Source organism: Pseudonaja textilis, chromosome 10, assembly GCF_049901715.1.
Source record: "Pseudonaja textilis isolate UNSWEBS1 chromosome 10, rPseTex1.2, whole genome shotgun sequence".
Taxonomy (NCBI): domain Eukaryota; kingdom Metazoa; phylum Chordata; class Lepidosauria; order Squamata; family Elapidae; genus Pseudonaja; species Pseudonaja textilis.
In genome coordinates this window covers 11,096,784-11,118,558 of record NC_141999.1, presented here as the reverse complement: position 1 = coordinate 11,118,558, position 21,775 = coordinate 11,096,784, and the positions used below count along the sequence as shown (strand labels likewise).

The 21,775-nt window shown below is 42.3% G+C and overlaps 3 protein-coding genes across 8 annotated transcripts in view; 2 read left to right on the top strand and 1 right to left on the bottom strand.

The window, feature by feature from the left end:
* The first annotated feature begins 1,910 nt into the window (after positions 1–1,910).
* Positions 1,911–9,766, top strand: GPATCH3 (G-patch domain containing 3). Its single transcript, XM_026702533.2, has 7 exons — positions 1,911–2,298; positions 3,378–3,811; positions 4,196–4,373; positions 5,368–5,427; positions 6,676–6,797; positions 7,464–7,591; positions 9,038–9,766. The coding sequence occupies exons 1-7, from the start codon at positions 1,947–1,949 to the stop codon at positions 9,249–9,251; spliced, it is 1,488 nt and encodes a 495-aa protein (XP_026558318.1). The 5' UTR covers positions 1,911–1,946; the 3' UTR covers positions 9,252–9,766.
* An 880-nt stretch (positions 9,767–10,646) lies between these two features.
* On the top strand, positions 10,647–15,531 carry GPN2 (GPN-loop GTPase 2). Of its 5 annotated transcripts, none has more exons than XM_026702534.2 (6): positions 10,647–10,780; positions 11,269–11,703; positions 12,463–12,619; positions 13,087–13,247; positions 13,856–13,986; positions 14,691–15,531. In XM_026702534.2, exons 2-6 carry the CDS (start codon positions 11,287–11,289, stop codon positions 14,773–14,775), a joined length of 951 nt encoding a protein of 316 aa, XP_026558319.2. In that variant the 5' UTR covers positions 10,647–10,780; positions 11,269–11,286; the 3' UTR covers positions 14,776–15,531. The 5 variants fall into 5 exon arrangements, with proteins under 5 accessions (XP_026558319.2, XP_087795810.1, XP_026558320.2 ...); XM_087939684.1 differs by having other exon boundaries at positions 10,768–11,049; XM_026702535.2 differs by having other exon boundaries at positions 10,774–11,169.
* Positions 15,532–16,928: 1,397 nt separating this feature from the next.
* ZDHHC18 (zDHHC palmitoyltransferase 18) overlaps positions 16,929–21,775 on the bottom strand; it is a 53,927-nt gene continuing 49,080 nt past the window's right edge. Inside the window, exon 10 of one of the 2 annotated variants that reach the window (XM_087939699.1) lies at positions 16,929–17,916. The gene's annotated coding sequence lies outside the window, so the exon portion shown is untranslated. The remainder of the gene's footprint in view (positions 17,917–21,775) is intronic. The other variant, XM_087939700.1, reaches the window with a different exon arrangement.

Genomic DNA, 21,775 nt, shown 5'->3' with positions numbered 1-21,775 from the left:
ATTCCTATGCTTCTTTACTCCTTAATCAACATATGCTAGGAAAGCAAGGACCAACCTCTATCCTTTCTGAGAGCAACTCTTGGAGAAGTAGTAGTTTCCACTGATGGTCCTTTCTCATAAGCCCCCTCTTTGAAATTCGACTTGTACTTGGAACCTGCCCATCCAACAAATCCACTTGGGATTGGGTGGTGCGGGGGAGCAAAAATATATCCTGGTATTCCTCCTGTCAGGTAGACTAATTAAGGAAACTGGCAAAACTCTTTGTCAGTTTCACCTGGCTTAAAAAAAATAGTCCATTGTTGAAGAAAAAAAGTCCACATTACAGGTAATCCTCAATTTACAGAAGTTCATTTAGTGATCATTTGAAGTTATACAGCACTGATAAGTCACATGATCATTTTTCACATGGCCACTGCAACATCCTCAGTCATATTGTTGAAAGAAATATCCTTCTGGGTTCAGGGGAAAAAGGTACTGAAAACATGGAGGCTGTTTGGAAAGATGGTTTAATGGTGGACAGGAGGACCACATGGCTTGGAGCTCCAAAGGGAAAAGGATGATCACAGGCTTCAAGATGTTGGGTGAAGGAAAAGAAGGGCTGAGATGCTGAGAGTCTCTTATATACCCAATGTTCGGCCCCACCTTAGTGTTTCCTGTTCCTGTGCAAGAAATATATCCCATTGACTGTCAGACTCACTGGGGTGGAGGTCTTTGCTAACTTTGTAGGCTTTGTCTGGACCACATGGCTTCACCTGAGTGCTGGCTGATGCAATCTTCCCAGGCCAGGTGGTGAGATAGCCTTTGTTATGTAGAATACTCTGGCCTAGGCCTTAATGGCCCACCCATTAACAAAGGTGGGGGTGAGTTTCTGCTTCTGAGTTTCTACTTCTCTTTTTAGGGGAAATATTCTGCTTTTTTAGTATATCCTAAAATATTTCATTTTCCTAGGAGAGGGGTGGTTTTTAACTTCCAACAATATGATCAATATTCAGATGTTTGGCAACGGACTTATAACTATGATGGTTGCAGTGCCCAGGGTCATGTAATCACCATTTGCAACCTTCTGATAAGCAAAGTTAATTGGGAAGTCTCATTTATTTAACAACCATGTTACTAACATTCAACAACTGTAGTGATTCAGTTAACAACGGTGGCAAGAAAGGTCATAAAATGGGGCAAAATTCACTTAACAAATGTCTTTTACCAACAGAAATTTTGGGCTCCATTTGGTTGTAAGTATTGCTTGCCTGAATAATTGCAACACTCATCCAGGAAGTAGCTACTTTGCAGAAATGTGTGTACAAGGTAACAGAAGGAGTCCCTGAGTCCCTGTAATGCAAAGGGACACCTTCTCCTGCCCAGATGCTGCCTCCAGTTTTGCACAATAACCAATAGGAATGCAGACCTTGTCCAGAAGAGGTCAGAGCCTGAGCGTCTTAATGGCCAAGTAATAGATCTCTCAGTCCAGAAACTGCAGTGCATTTAATACATGTTATTCAAGAAAACTACGTATAGCAAACATGTTGTCTAAATCAGTGTTTCTCAATTCAGCAAATTTAAGATAAATTCAACTCTCAGAATTCCCAGCTAGTAAGGGTTGCTGAAGTTGAATAACACTAGTTTAAATTCAGCGGCTAAGTGACTACTTCCCCATCTCTGAATTCCACCCTCTGACATTTCTGTAAGAAAAGCCTGGTTTATTGAGCGTCACAAACTCAAAGGAACTAAAGCTCGAGTTTTCTGTAAGCCAAAAGTATGTTTTCAACCAAAAAAACACAACATAACGTTGTATTTTTTTCCCTATGGATTTTTCTGTACGTTGGCCTTGATCTTATCTCTATGGCCAAGACGTAGTGCCCATTTCCGTTCAGTTGGTGACGCTATCAATCCGCGTCGCGAAGCCGGTCCCGCGCGAGGTCACGTGACGCATCCCAGGCGGATGCAAGATGGCGGACGTAGCTCCGGCTTCTTCATCCCCGGAGCGCGGCGACCGCTACTGCCTGGTGAGCTGCGTTCCAGCCCAGCTTCGCTCCGCCGATTTGCGCTCCTACTTCAGCCAGTTCATCGAAGCCGGCGGCTTCCTTTGCTTCCATTACCGGCATCGCCCTGAGCGGGAGGAGCAGCTGGGCGGCCCTTCAAAGCCAGGAGGGCGGACCTGCTGCTGCCTGGTGGCGGTGAAGCCCGGGTGGTCTCTCCGCTTGGTTCGCATGTATTCAGGCAAACGGTGGATCGACGCGCAGGGGGAGACGCTGCCTGGGCGGTGCGTCATACGAAGAGTCCGGATTTCCCCAGACAGAGGTATTAAAAGAGACCGAAGGGATGCCCGTCCTGGGTTCTGCGACAGATGTCGCATCAGAACCCGTGTTTCGTGACATCGTTTCTCCTTTTTGCGTCTAGAACAAACTGCGAGGTGGGAAGATGTGCAAAGCTTTTAGCTAATAATCCACTTTTTGCAGAACTTTTTAATATTGTTTTCAGCGTTGGTTTGTGTCAGTTCGGGATTAGGTTTTTATGGGAGATGTGTACATTATTAAACTAAAGGGAAGTGTGCTGACAGTGTTTAGGAACCACTGGTCTAGAAAAAGGGAGTAGGAAGAGGATTTAAGGCAGGGGTCTTCGAACTTGGCAAGTTTAAGACTTGTGGACTTCAACTCCCAGAATTCCTCCTCCAGTCATGTTAGCTCAGGAATTTTGGGAGTTGAAGTCCACAAATCTTAAACTTGCCAAGTTTGAAGACGGTTGATTTAAGGAGTCTCTCCTTGGTTATATCTGTTATCCCGTCATATCTCACAGGATAGGCATTTTATGGCTCCCATCTATTAAGGAATGTCACCTGATGGTACCCAGGAAGAGAGTCTTTCCTGCTCTGGCACCTGCCCTTTGGGGCATCATTATCTGGAACTTAAATTGCCCTGACTCTTCTGGCCTGAACGCTTGACTTTGCTGTCATGGTTGGGGATCCGGCAATGGTGATGTGCAGCCTGCTAGATGATTACATTGTTAGTAAATTGGATGACACCCTTGAAAATTATCTTTATGGTTTTAATAGTTTTAGTGTTTGTAATGTGTTTGAATGTTTTTGTATGAGTGTTTAGGGAGGGAGAGTTTTCGTTATTTGTTGTGTTAACTTTGTGAACTGTTCAGAGTCATGTATATAGTAATGGGCAGCTATAGAAGCTAAACAAACAAATAGAATTTAAGCACTACGTGGGAGCAGTGTGCAAACAATAAATACTAGGGCTGTTAAATATGGCCTGAAAAAGCTTGAAGACAGCTGTCATCTTCTGTTTTTTACAGCCTATGTCCAGGAGCCCTAAAGAATGCAAACTGTTGCTATACTAGCTTTCTTATCTGTATATTTATGTGTATATTCACAGAGACCGGTTTAATTTGTTACAAAAACAAAAAGGAGCTCCATGCCATCTCAAGTGAAACTTTTACTCAGGATGATTTTGAACGACTCCCTGAACTGAATCCTCCCGCTGTAATGCCTTATGGAAATGTGGGAACACCGTTGCGAGTCTTCTTAGAGCTTATCAGAACTTGCCGAATGCCCAGCCGTGTAATTAAAAAACTGCAGTTACAGTTCCCTAAATCTGGCTCATCTCGCAGGTATGGGAATGTACCATTTTCATACGAAGGAACTGATATTATTGTAGAAGAGGCACGAGTTTACACAGCTACGGGAGAAGAAATAACAGAAGGAGACCACTTGCCAAGTGTAGAATTAGTAAATCAAGATGATGATACGGAAGAGAGAGACCATGAAGATCCAGAAAAGAAAGAAACAGATGACTCTGAACTGGATTGCGTAAGTAGTTTCTTCTAATTGTCAAACACGCAGCTATTATATATGTTACCTCGTTAAAGTTAGTTTATTTCTTTTGGGGGGGCAGAACATTATTAATGTGTACAAGCTAGAAAAGGTTCTTGTGAATCTGAAGTCAGAACTGATTAGCCTAAGCAACTGCAACGTGTTTCTGGCCTTTGGCCTGAGATATTTTTTTTTATATTCTCAAGACTGCCTAAGATAATTTAATGGTATGTACTCAAAGTTGTGTACTTTAAGATCCTTTATTTTCACAAAATACATAGCTAAAAGTTGAAAAAAATCTAAGGGGAATGTTAATTCAGATGGTGGGAGTCAAATCTTAGCTGTGTCATTCTGTTCCTGATCACCTGACTTCTGCTACAGGAGGATGATGATAGATGTGAAGAATGGGAACGGCATGAGGCCTTGCATGAAGATGTCACCAGCCAGGAACGCACAAAGGAACGTTTGTACGAGGAGGAAATTGAGCTAAAGTGGGAGAAAGGAGGCTCCGGGTTGGTCTTCTACACAGATGCACAATATTGGCAAGAAGAGGGAGCAGGTAGGTTAATAGAGTTCTTAATTCTGTGTTGCTACTAAAGTCTAGATGCTTTTTTCAATGATAGCTTTTGTATCCTGTTTGTAAATACTTGGCCCTTTCTCATGAATGAAACCTATAGAAATGCTGATGCCTGAAGTATATACAAATATCAAAAGAGGATTAGTTGCTGGCATGCATTCATACATCGTCCTTTATTTCACAATTGAGAACATTTTAACAAACTGCATCACTGTTTGGCAGCAATGCCTCAGATAGAAAGTTTGCTTCCTGTTATTCAGGATACTGCTTCTAAGTGCTATGTGATTAGAGCTCAAAAGCATCGTTAGAGACCCCACACACCACTTTACGGTCTGTTTCTGTTGCTCCCCTCTGGGAGGAGGTTTAGAAGTATTTGTAGCAGGACTACCAGATTCTGTAACAGCTTTGTTCCCTATGCCATCCATCTGGTAAACTTGCAACATTTGTTTTTCTCACCATGTACATATATACATCCGGACTAGACTGTGTTGTTTCTCTGTCGTATAACAATATATGTGGGTATATGCAAAATTTTGTATTTATTTTGTCATGCTTATGTAGTGTATATTGGAGGTGGTGACCCTTTGAGAGTTGTATGCAACAAAATTTCATTTTAATGTGTGGCCGATTAGTGTACATTCAAAATGACAATAAAGTTATTCTAAGTTCAGTTCTGTCCTTCTCCTCTTCTTCCTTGCCTCCTCCCCAAAGATTAGGATAGAATTAGGGCAATTAGAGCAAAGACTCAATAAATATTATTGGTGCAGGACAAGTTCATAGAAGAGAGGATATTCTTTTTATGTTCCCATTTTATAAAAAGCTATGAACAAGACAGGATATAAAATCTGGCTTTACTTTGATACATGCAGCGTTTATAAAGCACTTGGATATTGTAAAGCATGGTGACTGTAACACAGGAAGAGTGGTGGCAATGTGTTGCATATACTTTCCTCACACAGAACTTTTGTTTTGACAGATTTTGATGAACAGACAGCCGATGATTGGGATGTCGACATGAGTATCTACTATGACAAAGGTATTGATCTATGTTGACAGGAATAGATAGAAACTGCATTCCAATGTAACTGGAAGCTTCGGTTTAGCAAGAATCGGACTTGCTCTCCTGGCAGGGTGAGATACTACTGCACAGTCATCTTGTCCTGGCATTCTTTCAAACACAGTTCAAAACTGAAAATATGAAAGTTACTTCGATTTTCAATGCCAGGCTACAGGAAATCCTTGCTTAAAGTCTGCCCTATTTAGCAACCGTTTGAAGTTACAATGGTGCTGAAAAAGTAACTTTATAACCAGTCCTCACACTTATGACTGTTGCAGCATCTTGCAGTCACATGATCCCCAGAGCCATGGTGGCGCAGTGGTTAGAATGCAGTACTGCAGGTTAATTCTGCTGACTGTCAGCAGTTTAATCCTGTCTGGCTCAAGGTTGACCCATCCTCCTGAGGTCAGTAAAATGAGGACCCAGATTGTTGGGGGGGGGGGGGCAATAGGCTGACTCTGTAAACCGCTTAGAGAGGGCTGTAAAGCATTATTAAGCAGTATATAAGTAAGTGCTATTGCTATTTGCACGCTTCACTGCTGGCTTTCAACAAGTAGAGTCAGTTGAGAAGCCAACAGTGAAATTATGAACTGTAATCCCTTGATATCTTGTTTAATGACTGTGTCACTTAGCAATGGAATTGATGGCCCCAATTGGGGTAACTGAGGACTACATATATGGCTAAATTTCAAATGATTGCAAGTCTTTGTAATATAGGTTAAGTGCCCTTCTATTGTTTCTTCCTGGTTGCTTTTTCATCATCTCACATATGCACTTGCAGTAGCATGTAACTTTAAAATTCCATCTGCTTCGGTTTGTCTGTTCCTGGCTATCAACAGAACTAGTTTGTTCCATCTCATTTCCTTTTAAACTATCTGTCTCATGTTGTCAATCCATTTCTTAAGGCACTGAATGTAAAATCAGCCCTAATTAAACAGAAACCATTTCAGCCAGCAAAACAGGATTGGTGAAAAGAACTTTTAGCAGCTGTTTTTAGAAATCCATCCTTTGAACTCACGTGCTGAGCATTTAAAGCTCCCTTTCTCTTGACTGATACCTACTTCACTAACTGTCCAAAGTCCAAAGACATTTTTTTTGCTCTTCTGCCTGGTCTCATTTCACCAGAAGCACTTGGGCCTTCTGTATTCATATGCCCCGTTATGTAGACAAAGCTCTCTCCTCTTTTTTTGTGGCAGAAAATTTATATGGGATTTCCATTTGTTCTAGATGGTGGTGACAAGGATGCTAAAGATTTGGTACAGATGCGGTTTGAACAGAGACTTCGGGATGGTTTAGAAGATGGGTCTATCCTGGGTCAACGCATTGGGAACTTTGAAAAATATACCAAAGTAAGAACTGAAGTTGGAATATATACTACTTGTCTGAAATAAAATAGAGCAAATCTTGGAAAGCCATTAGTTGAGAACAATTTTGCTGCAAATGTTAATGAAATGTATGATTATAGCACAAGAGGCAAGGACAATATCCTGTGATGCTAAAGCCTCCCAGCTATGTTGGGTTAACATAAAACCATTCGTTTGGTGACATTTGAAGTTACAACAGCAATGAAAAAAAGTGACTTATGACTGGTTTTCACGCTTAAAACCACTGCAGCATCTCCGTGGTCACAAAATCAGAATTTGGGCACCTGGCAACTGGCCTGTATTTATGACAGTTGACAGTCCCGGGGTCATCTGATTACCATTTGTAGCCTTCCCAAGCTGGTTTCTGACAAGCAAACTCAATGGGAAAAGCCAGATAGGCTGAGTGACCACATTGTTCACTTAACAATCGCAATGATTTGCTTAACAAGTGTCTTCATAAAATGGAGCAAAATTTACTTAACTGCTTTGGTTAGCAGTGGAAATTTTGGGCTCAATTGTGGTTGTAAGTTGAGAACTGCCTGTATGCTTATGATGATAATGCCACTGTTTCTTTAATTAAAAACCTGGTTCCTTTCCTTATTCTGGCATCAGTGCTTTGCTGCTTTAGAACTGGTTTTCTTTCTGTGCCAGGGCATTGGCCGAAAAGTGATGGAAAGACAGGGCTGGAGTGAAGGTCTTGGCTTGGGAAGCAGCAGTTCAGGAATGGCTGAAGCCTTGGACAATGAGGGACGGAATCCCCGATGCAAGCGAGGTTTGGGGTAGGTGATGTGAGTCTCTTTCAAAGTAAGTGCACCTAAGGGCTTCCGTATAAAGAACCAGCTCTGCATGTGTGAATGGGCTGGTGGCCTCAAGTCTCAGGATTGTGTTTAAAATACAAAAAAAACATGGAACAACCTGGCATTCTGGAGAAATCTTGTAGCGTCTACGGTGTTGCTGTCTGGGTAAGATGCAAAATTGGAGATCAGAATATCCGAGGGATAATTTTTTTGCACTAAAAGCTGCTTATAAACTGACATAAACCCTCAGTTCCATGCCAACTGTAAAATGAGGGAAACATATAATTAGTTTCACTGTGGCTTTCTGTACAGACTCTGCAGTCAGTATTGGAAGCATCCTAAAAATGAGTATTTTTTACAAGGTCTAGAAATGATAATGCTCCCAATATGTTAAGGCAGAGGTCTCCAAACTTGACAACTTTAAGACTTGGGGACTTCAACTCCCAGAATTCTCCAGCCAGCATAGAATTCTGGGAGTTGAAGTCCACAAGTCTTAAAGTTTGGGAACCCTTTGTGTTAAGGGAAAACTTTTCTTTTTATATATAGAATAATTTCAGTAAATATGAAAATGAATACAAACTAAAAGATGAATAGAAAGTTGACCTATAAAACCCTGGACGGCTTGGCATCAAGGTATCTGCAGGTCCTCCTTCTCCAGCTCCATGAAGGACTGGCCAGGAAGGAAAGCCTCCCAGGGAGGGACTCCTCACTACTGTAAAGTGAAGGAAGCTGAAGATGCTGTTTCTCCATTATGATCCCAACAATGTGGAATAACTCACTTTATGATATTAAGATTGGCCGGCACACTGCAGGCTTTCTGGAAGATTGTTAATCCCAAACTATTCTACAAGACTTTGGATGGAGGACTGTCCCTTTGGTTGTCTTTGTTGTCCATGTGATTCAGATGTCATAGTTTAGTATGTGCTGTTAGAATGAAAGTCTTTATACTGTGAATGTTTTATTGTTGGCTTTTTTTTCTTTTTGTGGATGTTTTAGCGGTGGGCACCAAAGATGCTTTAATATTTGGAATGGTTATTTCCATGGACTTTTTAATCCCTCTTGTAGTGTTTGTAAATTTGGTTTGTATGAGTCATTAAAGGCAACAAATAGAATATTTTTTCTTCTCTCCCAAATATACCTAACTGAAACTTACAACAAATATCCTTCTCTTTTCACATCAGTTTCTGCAAATATTCACACACCAAACATATATGTATGCTAATAAGCAAAAATGCTTCTGCCAGATTTCAGAACAGGGGCCTTAGAAAATACTCATGAGGATGACAAAAGGATTGCATCAATTGTATTATTTTATTTGCTAGATTTTGGAATTTCCCCCTCTAATATACTTTTTATATTGTACAGCGCTGAAAGCAGAATATCTCTGCTTTGTCTCTGAAGACCGACTCATTCTCTGCTCTTCTTTAGGTATCATGGTGAGAAACTCCAGACTTTTACCAAGCCCAAGAATCCACGTAGGGACAGCTACGGCCTCATTTCTACCATCTACGATGACCCTCATCCTGTGGACACAGAAGATCAGCTTCTTCGGCGTCAGCTGCCAATCAGTATGAAGTACCGGCAAGAGATGCCTTTTGTCCATGCCAGGCTTGGCATTCAGAAGAATTCCAGTTCTCCATGAAGGACTAGCCAAGAAGGAAGGACTTTCAGATTGTGTCAGCTTTTTCAGTTATCATTTTTTTATATACAATTTTTATTATTACTGTATATTATCAAACAAAATATGTGTTACAGCAAAGCCAGGGCAAGTTTTAATTATTTATATTAAAAGAAAAATTACCTGGTTCTGCTTCTTGGTTCTTTACTATAAAATTAATTGAAGGGTAATTGCTGATCCCATCTCTGCATGTCTACAGTTCACACTCTACACTGTAATCAGTCTATATGAAATCTTGCATTTTCATCCTTGAATTAAGGTGTGTCCTGCATACGCCTTTTTTGCAGTGAAGGGTATTTGGCTTAGCATATAGTGTAATTAAAGAGCAATGGTTATACTCTGACTAAAAGAGGAGTAAACTTGATCAACAAGATTGAACATAATGCAGTTAATAATAGTTAATTAATAGCAATGTTTATTTGGTCAATGACCAGCAAAATTTTAAGACACAACACAGAAGTAAGATCAAATGGATACAGGTTATTTCTATGTTTTTACTTAGCAATGCTGTTTTTACAATATCTCTCCCTAGCCCAGGGATGGGCAATTAATTTTCCCAAGAGGCCACATGAGAAACTGGGACTGTTTTGTTTGTTTTTAAAAACTAATAAAATCGTTTTCAAAAAAAGAAAAGAAACTGGGACTGTTGTTGAGGGCCAAACCAGTATAGGGCTTTCAAAGTGCGTAGGCGTGCACCCCCTACATACACATAAATTGAAAACAATGCCTTCAAAATGAAAGCAATACAATTATATTGGACACATGGTGTACACTTATTTACATTTGATTTCTAATTTTTGATTAATGTTCCACGGGCAGGGCAGGTATAGCCAAAGGGTCTGGCTACTTTACAGTTGATTACATCACATTAAAGCATAGAAAACCTGCAACCTAACCACAAACAAAATTGATAAGAAATGATTACTAGAAATGAAATTTAATTATTTAGACCATTTTTTTTCAACTTGGGTGACTTTAAAATGGGAGGACGTCAACGCCCAGAATTCTCCAACCAAGTGATCTGCCCATGTTAAAGTCAACAAAGACTTTGAGAAACACTATTTTAACCATTATTGCTTGTGGCAAACTCCCAGCATACTACTTTGTTTTGTGACTTGCTCATGCAGTATCTTCAACTTGTCGTTCCTTCGTTTTTATTACTGCATTCCTTCTTTCTGCTCGTTGCTATTCCCTCGGCCACCCCTAGGTTTAGCGAACAACCAAAACCGATAGTGTCCATTCCTTGGCACGTCCCATCCTGCAGGGGGCGCCGGTCGTTCGCCTATAGTTATACAATAACTACATGACGCTTTCCGTTTCCTGCCTGATTAAGTGCCACTTACCATCGAGATAGCCCGAGATAGAGCGCCAGCTTTTGCGTTTGTACTGTAGAAGAAAGAAAGTGTAGACAAACGCTCCTTCACGCCTGGAGATCATCTCCCAGCGCAATGAGTGAAAGCGGCCGGTAGAAGGACCCAGTAGCGAAATCCCAGGTGAATCCTATGGGACGTTAGGATCCCAAACGGTGGTCAGACAGGTCTGCTGACGGAGGAGGACTGTCGGAGGCATCGTGTGCTCCGCTCCTATCTCTATATCGGAGGGACCGGGAGGGCTTTTGCACCTCCCGCCTCCGGTCTGCATGGCGTGGCGTTTCCCCGGTTGCAGCGAGTCCCGCTTTTCTTCTTCCCAGCCCGGCGCGGCGCAATGAGCCTAAGGGTGGCCTAGGAGGTGGTTTCCTCCTCTGCAAAAAAGGGACCGAGAGGTTCTTGCCCTTCCCGACTCTCTCCCATCCACTTTTTTTCCCTTTTTTTTGGCACAAGGCTTTGTAATGTGGGAATGTAAATAATATGAGTTTATCATACAACTGTGTTTGTTGTGCGTGGTACGAATTGCTTTATTTAATGTGGATAGCAGCAGGTATAAGCAGTGTAGGCTCATCCCTGCCTGCTGGTCTTAATTCTTTCTGGTTGTCTGTTTTTAGGAGAAAGAAACCTGCAGCATGTCGAAAAGCCACAAGCAGCCATCCGTGGCCTTCGGTCAGGTAGTGATTGGGCCTCCTGGCTCTGGGAAAACCACCTATTGTCATGGCATGCAGGAATTCCTCTCTGCAATTGGGCGCAAGGTAGCTGTGGTGAACCTGGACCCAGCGAATGAAGGGATTCCGTTCCAGTGTGCTGTAGATATCTCTGAACTGATCACCTTGGCTGATGTGATGGAGAATTTGAAACTTGGCCCCAACGGTGGCTTAATCTACTGCATGGAGTACCTAGAGGCGAATTTTGACTGGCTGCAGGAGAAACTGGACCAACTGAAAGGACATTACTTCTTGTTTGATTGCCCCGGACAAGTGGAGCTCTGCACCCATCATAATTCATTGAGAAACATCTTTGCTCAACTTGCTAAGTGGAATTTCAGGGTATGTTTGGTTCAGAGGAAGCGAGATCATTCCTGAAGGCCAAACCTCATCCTCAGTCTGTCCCAATTCACAGCGACTATATGCGCTAACAGCTGCCTTTTCAAACTAGTTCCAAGTGACAAAACCGTGAAGCTGTATGGTGCATTTTATGTGTTTATGATGTTTGGTAGAAATTGCATGAGCTTGAAAAGAAGATGTATTCAACTACAGTTGATCTGGACTTTAAAAATCCAAATAATCACTAGATGGCAGCAAAAAGAAAGAGAAGCCTGAAGGCAGATTTGCTAGCCTGTATTTAACTGTTAGTCTCTATTGTACACTGATAATGCTATTGATATGTCTAATGTTTGTGGTATCACCACAGTCCAGAGTCTTTGGCGTTCTACACCTCAGTTTCGATTTGAAAATCTTTTTTAAACTTTATTCCCACTTTACATCAAAATATTGTTAAAATACTACTAGAAACTTACATCTCTTAGTAGGAGGTGTAATGCGAAGTTTGTACCCATAGCTCTCCTATTATTGTTAAGCCATGGCGTGAACAGTATAAAATGAGTACTTTTAGTTCAGGGTCATCTGAAAGACAACTACTTTCTATTCCCATTCCTGACGAGTCTGGTTTATTGTATAGGTGACTTGTCTGCATATATTAATCCAAAATTTCTTAACCTTAGCAACTTTTAACATGTGTGGACTTCAACTCCCAGCATTTTTCAGACGGCATGCTAATTTCTCAATCCTATTGTTTGTTTTCTGTAGTTGGCTGCTGTTCATCTGGTAGATTCGCATTACTGCACTGATCCTGGCAAATTCATCTCTGTTCTCTGCACTTCCCTTGCCACAATGCTGCACGTGGAGTTGCCCCACATCAACATCCTCTCCAAAATGGACCTTATTGAGCAGTATGGGAAGTTAGGTGAGAGCAGTCAATCCTAAGAGAACTGTGAGACTCATTAAAGTAATTACTAAGGCCCCATTACACATCAGATCAGGTGTATGTAATCCACTTGAGTAAGCTGAGGGTAGCCACAATTCATTTATAGTTGGGTGGTTGCCGTGGAAGACCTTATCAGTCAGACAACTGCCTAGATAAATTACTATTGCAGTCTAAGTCAAATCTTTATAGCAGAAATATACCTGTTTTGAAAGCAGGGCTAACTATTCTCAAAGACTGCCTGGACAAGTCCCTACAGTTTTCTTGACAAGGTTTTTCAGAAGTGGTTTGCCGTTGTCTCCTTCCTAGGGCTAAAAGAAAATTGATTAGCCCCAAATCACCCAGTTGACTTTATACCCAAGGTAGGAACTAGCCTTAAACCACTACACCAAATTGTCTCTCCTTCTGAATTTACTAAAGATTTCTTTCCCCTTTCACTTGCCTTACAGCATTTAATCTAGATTATTACACAGAGGTTCTTGATCTGTCCTACTTAGTGGACCACTTGGCCTCAGATCCATTCTTCAGAAATTACCAACGCCTGAACGAGAAGCTGGTGGGAGTGATTGAAGACTACAGTTTGGTCTCTTTTGTTCCTCTCAATGTCCAGGTAAGCAAGTCAAAGAGAATAATAGATGAAGCTTTGGTAGTGCCCATCAATTTCCTTCTACCATTTTTACCTACACTTGAGCTGCAAACTACTATGCTTGAGACAAGTGTGACATGCATTTGTTAGTGCAGAGGGAATGAAATTAAGAGGTAAAACAAGACACACGGGTAACTTAATTCTGAAACTAACCAGTTGTGAGGACAGTACCTCACAACTGGTCAAAACAGTTGAAAAGGTGTGTACCCAGTGGGTGTGCACCTGACTAAATAAATGCTGTTATGGAACAGATGTTTAAGGAATGGAGAATAGTTTGAAGTTAATAGAATGATACTATAAACTCCTGGCTGATTCTTTGTTTATTCTAGCATTTGATAACTATAATCTCATGGCAATGTGATTGCATGTCGGTACATCTTTTGCAATCTGTTCTTCCTAAAGAAAACTTTCAGATTTGAAAGTAAGATTGCTCAGAGGATTCATTTTATTAAAAAAAAGTTAATTTGTTGCTGGGACTTGCCTGCCAGAAATCAGGCTGGTGAGTAACAGGATGAAATATGGCAGAGAAATCAATTTGGGCGTGACATGTTTCTTACGGTTCCTTGTTTCAGGACAAGGAGAGCATGCGGTGTGTGATGCAGGCAGTGGACAAAGCCAATGGTTACTGTTTTGGGGACTCTGAACACAGAAACCTCAATGTCTTGATGTCGGCAGCAATGGGAGCTGATTTTCAATTTACATCGTATCCTTTTGGCTCTCTCTCCTTCCTGGTACCTCTTTGCCTTAGGAAATGCAGAGGTTTGGGAAATCTGCTTATCACGATGATGTCATTTAAAGGGCATTTTAGACCCCTGGTAGCAATGGGAGGATTATCTGGTAGGCTGTACACCCTGCCCTGCCCTGCCAAGTTATTTTTGCCACGTTTACTCCTTTTTATCCCATCCCCCATTTTGGGTAGTGCAAGTAGCCCTCGATTTACGACAACAATTGAGCGTAAAATTCCTGTTGCTAAATAAAACATTTGTTGAGTGAATTTTGCCCCATTTTAGAACCTTTCTTGACCCAGTTGTTAAGCGAATCACTGCAGTTGTTAAGTTAGTCGCACAGTTGTTAAATGAATCTGACTTCCTCATTGATTTTACTTGTCAGAAGGTCACAAAAAGATGATCATACAACCGCAGGACACTCTGCAACTGTCAATAGAATACGACTCAATTGCCAAGGTCACATGAACCTGGAGATGCTGCAATGATCATAAGTGTGAAAAACCATCACAAGTCATTTTTTTCAGTGCCGTTGTAACTTTGAACTGTCCCTAATGAATTGTAAATCGAGGACCACCTGTATATGCAGATGTTTCTCCTGCCAGTCAGCTGAAGCAGATGGGCCCAGTTTGGCTTTCTTAATGCTTTTGGACTTCCCTTCTCCTTAACTCTCTCTCATCAGCACCCTGGCAGTCCAGGAGAAGTATGTGCAGCCAGAGGAGAAAACGGTGGAGCAGGAAACTTTAGACATGGAACTTGCCAGTTAACAGCAGTCACTGAAGGAGGGTCCAAAGTGGTCTCTCAGGAAGAGCAGCCGGGAGCGGTGCTCCCTCTGAGGGATTCCCAGGTTTGGTGCAGGAATGAACAGGCCACCATTACTGAGTTCCTTCTAATTCTGGTGTAATGAGGAGCCAGGTGTTTCTGATAAGAAACTTGTACGGTTGATGACCAAAGAGCAGCTGGCAAGGTGATACGATTTGGCACCTGCTAGTTGTCAGAGATGACCGTTCAGTGCTAGCAAAATTGTTGTCCTAGAACAGGGGTCCCCAGACTTGGCAACTTTAAGAAGCATAGCTGGCTGAGGAATTCTGGGAGTTGAAGTCCACAAGTCTTAAAAGTTGCCAAGTTTGGAGACCTCTGGCCTTGGACAGAGCATTATCCTGCTTTATTTCACTGAGAAGCTTTTGAGAATTCTCTCTGCTACCATTCCACAACTGGGAGCCTTCCAAATGTTTCGGGGGGGGGGACGGGACGGGACGCTTTTACTAATGATATTCTTTGGCCATCATCTCAAAGGGAATCGTTGGGAAAGGCTGCTGTGTTCTGTCAGATCTCTTTCTTCGTGATCTGTTTGGTGGTCTGACCTGCTTCTGGCTGCTTTGGATTGTGATGATGAGGAAAAGCATGAGATCTGGGTATTGTTGAGAAGGGTATCTTTTGAGGCTTTTTTTTTTTTTGATGCTGCCAAAGATTTTGGATTTTGGAGAGAGGAATGCTAAATAAAGAAGTTTTTGAACCTTCTTTTTCCAACTTTGGTGCATTTGTATGATACTTTATATAGACAGACAAGCTTGGAACAGTGGGAATTCCCCCTCTGCAATATATGGGGTAGAAGAGAAAACCAGTATTTGCAGATTTTTTAGGACTGCAGTATAAAACAGCCAGACTGAATCAAAAACATCAAACACCCCTGGTTGCTGCCATGTTTTCCAAGTTAGTGGAAACTTGGAAGTCAAGAGCTACTGGCAAAATCAAGGCATTAACTTTCCAAGATAGCGCCATGTTAGTGCCATACCGATAGTGAGTTGAAGTCCACACATCAAAATGTCCCATGTTTGAAAAACATTCATTTAAAAAGTCCACATTGGTATGGGTGCAATAACTTCTTCCTGCACATGTAGAATTCGAAGCTTTCACTCTACTGGATTTGTATAACCTGTTTTAAAACCTGAATTGGCCTCATTGTTAAGACCCATTGATTTTTTGCACTGATGTGAAGAAGTACTATTATAATCCATCTCAGATCCTTCACTGTCATTGAACCTCCCTAGATTCTCATTTTACAAGAAAAAGAAAATAACTTCATTTGAATTACTTTCTTCCCATGAAGCATACTTTGTGTATCACCATGTCTGTTCTTCTCTTGCCATTTATTTCTGAATAAAATATCTCTAAAACATTTGTAAATTTTCTTGGTAGGGTACTTAACTCCTACAGTATGTCATTCTTTAAAGGTTAACAAATGTTATTAAAGCACAAACTGGGTAATTATTCCACACCTGTACATATATGAAGTGCCATCTAAGGAGACAGGTATGCTAACAGATGTGGAGAGGAAAATTACAAATATCAAGCTCAAATAGAGTTATAAAAGAAAGAATATAATGGAAACACTACGCTTTTAAATAATGAAACAAGCATTCTATCATTGCAGTGAAGAAGCTTAAAGGATAGGACTGCATGTAATTTATACCAAATTGATAGAAGGAAGAAACACCTTCTGTTGTTATGTCTTGTTTGTGCAATTATAGCTTATGAAAATCGGTACGCAGCTCTTGGGAAGGGAATTTAAATTGCTTGCATTCTAGATAATAAATCTGCAGATATTTTTATGGTGGATATTTTTAAAAGATCCAAACCTCACTGAGTTCCTTAATATAATTCCTCCCTCCCGGCTTCATATCTCTTTTGAAAGATGTTCAAAGGAAGGTGGGTAGGTGATGAAGGTGTCTAGAATTCCGGCACTTGAGGTAGGGATCAGCAACAATGACTGAGGGCCCCAACGCCAGCTTAAATTTATGGATCTGTAGTCCAAGTCACTGGCCCATCAGGAAGATACACCATTTTGGAAAATGAATGGATAATCACTAGGAAGAAACCTATTTGGCTTGCAGGAAACAGGAAAACATTTCAGTAAGGATAGAAATGTCTCAGGAGATAGATTTACCAGCTCAGCAATGCAAGGTGCATTTTATGACAAAGAAATGACAAATATTTTTTTGTTTATGCTCACAAGCAAAGGAAGATGCTCCATAAGGATAACTGATTTTTACCTAGAATTTACCTGCACACAGAACAATTTTTCATGATGAAAGGTATGGTGACCAAGCAGGAAAACAAAGATGAAATCAGATAAATCTATGATGAAATGCAATAAGCTCATAGGCAATTATGATGGAGTTACATCTAGGTCTTAGATGTACAGGATGACACTCCTCTACTGAGAACTTTGTTCCTGCAGTTGTCCATCAAAACCGCAAGAATATTCTAGCACACTCAGCAACTTTCTCAATTTGATTATGCCCAGGCTTTAATGCCTAGAATCTAGACATTGAATGTACTTGGTTGGGAAGACTGGAAAATAACAGATGCGGAAGAAGAAAGTTTGGTGTCTCACTAGAAAGAAGTGTGGAATGAATGTCACTGAGCAAAGAAATAGATGAAATTGCGGTATGTTCTTTTGACAGGTCAATCCCAGTATTCTTGCTTTGTGCTGCTAAGGAGAGTGGCTGTGATCCACTAAAATATTTGCTTTGCTTTCCAGCTTGCAGCTTCGCTTTCTGAGGCTGTGTGCTGTGTGTCTCCTACGCTTCTAGGAGAGATCTCAGATCTGTACAAGGAATCTGGGGCTTAAGATGATGGCTAAAATTGGCCACCAGGCAAGAGAAAGTAGAGCTGATCGTTTTTTTCCCAAATTGCCACCATGGGGTGCTGCTGATACATCAGCAGGGCAACTAAAACGGTTCTTCTGCACTGCGCTGTTCCACGAGGGACTGTTTCATTGGAGACGCAAGGGGTTGCTCTTAATGCAAGAAATAGGCAAGATGTGACTGGGTGTCTCTTCTTTGATGGTGGACAAAGATGGCCTTAAGCCCGTTCCCACAGTCTCCGTGTTACTGTGAGTTACCCTGAACATGGACGGAAGGGGAGGGAGAAAGAAAGAGGGAGGGTAAGGGGGAGAGAAGGAGGGCGAGGGAGACAGACAGAGAGGGAGAGTGGGAGCGGGAGGGAGAAAGGGAGGGAGGGAGGGGAAGGGAGAGAAAAAGAGGGAGGGGAAGAGAGAGAGAATGAGAATCAAGGCAAGTTGTCCCAGGGTGTCAGTGTGGGATTTTTTCTCTTCTCAGCACTACCCAGCATTGATGTTCTGGGCCTGTTGGCTGAACTGACCCTCTGACAGGCCTAATATCTTGCATAGTTTCTGGAATGATCTTAGATGGTGTGCTTATCCCAAAGCCAAAGGCCTTTAAAGCAGGGGTCTCCAACCTTGGCAACTTTAAGACCTGCTTTAAAGGGTTTATAAGATCGAACACCCAGGTTCCTGTCACGGACATGATTATAAAGATCTCCATAATAGGCCACCCTTGGCTATGGATGCCTACCGAAGTGTGGCAGCCCTTAAACACCTCCTCTTGCCTGCCACTTCCATGGATGAGCTTTGCACCTTTGTCTCAGGGGACACCTCTGTTTCCTTGCAAAGCGCCTGGCTGACCAGTAGGCAGGCCCACCTCACAGCTGCCGCTCTGCCAGCCTCAGCAACTTCGGGGCAGCTTCAGCGGTGAGGTGGGCCAAGGCTGAGCTCTAGTAGGTCTGAGGCCCTGGGCTGCTTTCTTGTTCTTGTTCTTTTTTTTTTCACACCCATCATGTTCTGTTGCAGCCTGCAGGGCAAGCGCTGGGTTCGGTTGCAGCTGGGGTGGGCAAGGCACCAGCAGGCTACTGGCAAAGTCGAGGCACGTTCCACCCAGCAGCAAAAAGAAGGTACGACTTAGGTGGGTGAAAAGAATTTTAACCGTTTCTGAATGGCAGACATTTCCTGGGTCATCTCGAGGGAAGCCAGCTATGACTCTGGGGCTAGGGAGAGGGGGGGAAATCCCCCGTGTTTCTCCTTTGCTAGAGAACCTGCAGGTAACAAAAGGGTGCTGAATGCAGGAGATTTGGATATGGACAATTTGGGCACACGGAACAGGTTTCTAAGATCCAACACCCAGAAACAGATTAATTGTAATACTTATCTTGGCACTGGAAGCTCTTAATATCTCACAGTTCCACCCTTTCAGAGGTTCCTCCCTAGCTTCGCTTTTGATGCTATTTTTTTTCTTTACCTTTTAGCAAGCACAAGACCAGCCATTACTAATCGGGAAACCTATCACTGCACAAAGGACTACTTCCATGCCTTTTGATGCCTCTCATTCTCTTTAACACGTCACGGTTAGTCATGTGTTTTGCATGATGAATAATTAGTGGCTCTGGGGCAAGAAAGTGTTGAGTTCCACAACTATTATCATATGAAAGCGCTGAGAAACAATTCCAAATAAGGCCACATAATTCTGCCCTGAACCGAAAACTACAAGGAAAATGATTATTGCCTTAAGAAACCCTCCACAAATATTAGCCTTGACCGCCAGGGTGGGATCTGCCAGTTAACTTCTACTGGGTGGATCAGAAACACACCTGGAACGTCTTGGGAATGGGATATGGGTGTTGGTGAGACTTTCAAAGGCACCCATGGCTGTTACCCTGATGGGAAGTTTCTCAGACAAGGTGGAGTTCCATCATCCAGACACACCTGCTCAAATCTTCCCTTCCCTGGCCCTCCTCCTCCACCCAATCCACGCAGGCGGCTCTTGGCACAAACAGCTGTGTTAGCAAAGCTGCAGCTGCTCGGTGGCTTGTGGGACAAGAACACCCCAGCCCCCACCCCACCCCTTTCCTCCACCCTGCCCAAACTGCTGAGTAATGGCTTTTCCTGCGAGGCCAAGTGCAAATCTGCCTACCGTCTTTTTCTCAGGAAAAAGAAGCCATAGAGCTCGTTTTGAGCTTCTGGATTGGCAACCTTGATGTGCTGCTGTGGGGTTGCCCACAACTTTTCTTTCTCAACATTTGGCAAGTCAACCCCACACTACTCCTTGCTAACTCTTCAAAGTCTCTTAGCTTGGCAGCCGTGTAAACGTATAGAGATACTCCTCGACTTACGACCACGGTTGAGCCCAAAATGTATGTCGTTAAGTAAAAGGTTTGTTAAGCGAGGTTTTCTCCCCCTTTTACGACCTTTCTTGCCTCAGTTGCTAAGTGAATCACTGCAGTTGATAAGTTAGTAACCCAGTTGTTAAGTGAATCTGGCTTCCCCACTGACTTTGCTTGTCAGAAAGTAGCAAAAGGGGATCATGTGACTCTGAGACACTGCAGCCATCATAAATACGAACCACCAATCGCCAAGCATCTGAATTTTGATCGCACGATCATAGGGGTGCTGGAAAAGCCGTAATTGTGAAAAGCGCTCATCAGTCACCTTTTCAATGCCATTGTAACTTGGAACGGTCACTAAACGAACTGTTGTAAGTCGAGGACTACCTGTATATCGCTTCTTTAAAAAGGAAAGTGCTCTCAACTTTACAAGTGTCTATGGAGATTTTCAATCGTCCAAGCCGTGGTTGTCCCAAGAGGCAACTGGACTTTCTGGGTTTTTTTTTGAAGACATTTCACTTCTCATCCAAGAAGCTTCTTCAGCTCTGAAGAAGAATCTCTGAAAAAGAGCTGAAGAAGCTTCTTGGATGAGAAGTGAAACATCTTCAAAGAAAAACCAGAAAGTCCAGTTGCCTCTTGATAACAGATAATCAGGGTTGGAAGGGACCTTATAGGTCATCTAGTCCAACCCCCCCACCCAAGCAAGAGACCCTACACCATTTCTGACAAATGGCAGTGCAATCTCTTCTTGAAAGTCTCCAGTGATGGCGTTCCCACAACTTCCGAGGGCAACTTCTGTTCCATGGGTTGATTGTTCTCACTGTCAGAAAATTCCTCCTTATTTCTAGGCTGAATTTCTCTTTGTTCAATTTCCATCCATTATTCCTTGTCTGGCCTTGTCGGGTGCTTTAGAAAATAGCTTGACCCCTTCCTCCTCTCTTGGCAGCCCCTCAAATATTAGAAGACTGCTCTCCTGTCTCCCCGGTCCTTCTCTTCACTAGGCTAGCCATGCCCAGTTCCTGTAACCATTCTTCGTATGTTTTAGTCTCCAGTCCCCTAATCATCCTGGTTGCTCTTCTCTGTACTTTTTCTAGAGTCTGAACATCTTTTTTATAGTGTGGTGAACAAAACTGGATGCAGTACTCTAGGTGTGGTCTTACTAAGAATTGAAAAAAGCACTTTTGGAAGTCTCGGCTTACAAGTTCCCCAGCTAGAAAGGCCTCTAGTCCTTCTTATCCCATGTGCTATTTGCACTGCAATAAACACTACAATAAATTCACGTGCAATAAATTAAAGATCTGCACATGGCAGCTATGGGTATTGTCTGCATTTAAAGTGGTGAACCACCAAAACCAAAAGAACACAAAATGACTAAAAAAAGAATAGGCACAGTGAGGGCCACTAACTCCTCCAAAGGATCTCCAAAACATTTCAGTCTTCAAAAATTTCTGCAGGACCAAGAGCCATCTGTGATATTTCTGTGGGTGGGTGACTTTTTTTGACACAAACCAACCCTGGGAGACACTCTTGACGTTTCTTAAATCCTGAGAGAAGTCATGACAGCTAGGAATTCTGGTTAATCTTCTTTACAGTACTTCCATTTGGGGGAGCATTTTCAAATGCATTTCTGAGCCCATCTGTTATACTGTTCCTGTGCACTTCAATTTGATGTACACGTTGGCCTTTTTTTCCTTTCTTTTGGGTGGAGGGGAAGTACACTTTTACTTAAAGTGGTCACTCCTGTTTCGAAAAGAAGGCAGTAGGCCAGAAGAGAGAGACCGGTGGAGGGTCTGGGGCTTTTTTGTG

Excerpts from the sequence above, each read along its gene's own strand:
- GPN2 (XM_087939685.1), top strand. Across the intron at positions 11,704-12,462 it reads TTGCTAAGTGGAATTTCAGG|TTGGCTGCTGTTCATCTGGT; the intron begins GTATGTTTGGTT and ends TGTTTTCTGTAG. Across the intron at positions 13,248-13,855 it reads TTGTTCCTCTCAATGTCCAG|GACAAGGAGAGCATGCGGTG; the intron begins GTAAGCAAGTCA and ends TCCTTGTTTCAG.
- GPATCH3 (XM_026702533.2), top strand. The coding sequence starts at position 1,947 with ATGGCGGACGTAGCTCCGGCTTCTTCATCCCCGGAGCGCGGCGACCGC. Across the intron at positions 4,374-5,367 it reads TTGGCAAGAAGAGGGAGCAG|ATTTTGATGAACAGACAGCC; the intron begins GTAGGTTAATAG and ends TTGTTTTGACAG. Across the intron at positions 6,798-7,463 it reads ACTTTGAAAAATATACCAAA|GGCATTGGCCGAAAAGTGAT; the intron begins GTAAGAACTGAA and ends TTTCTGTGCCAG.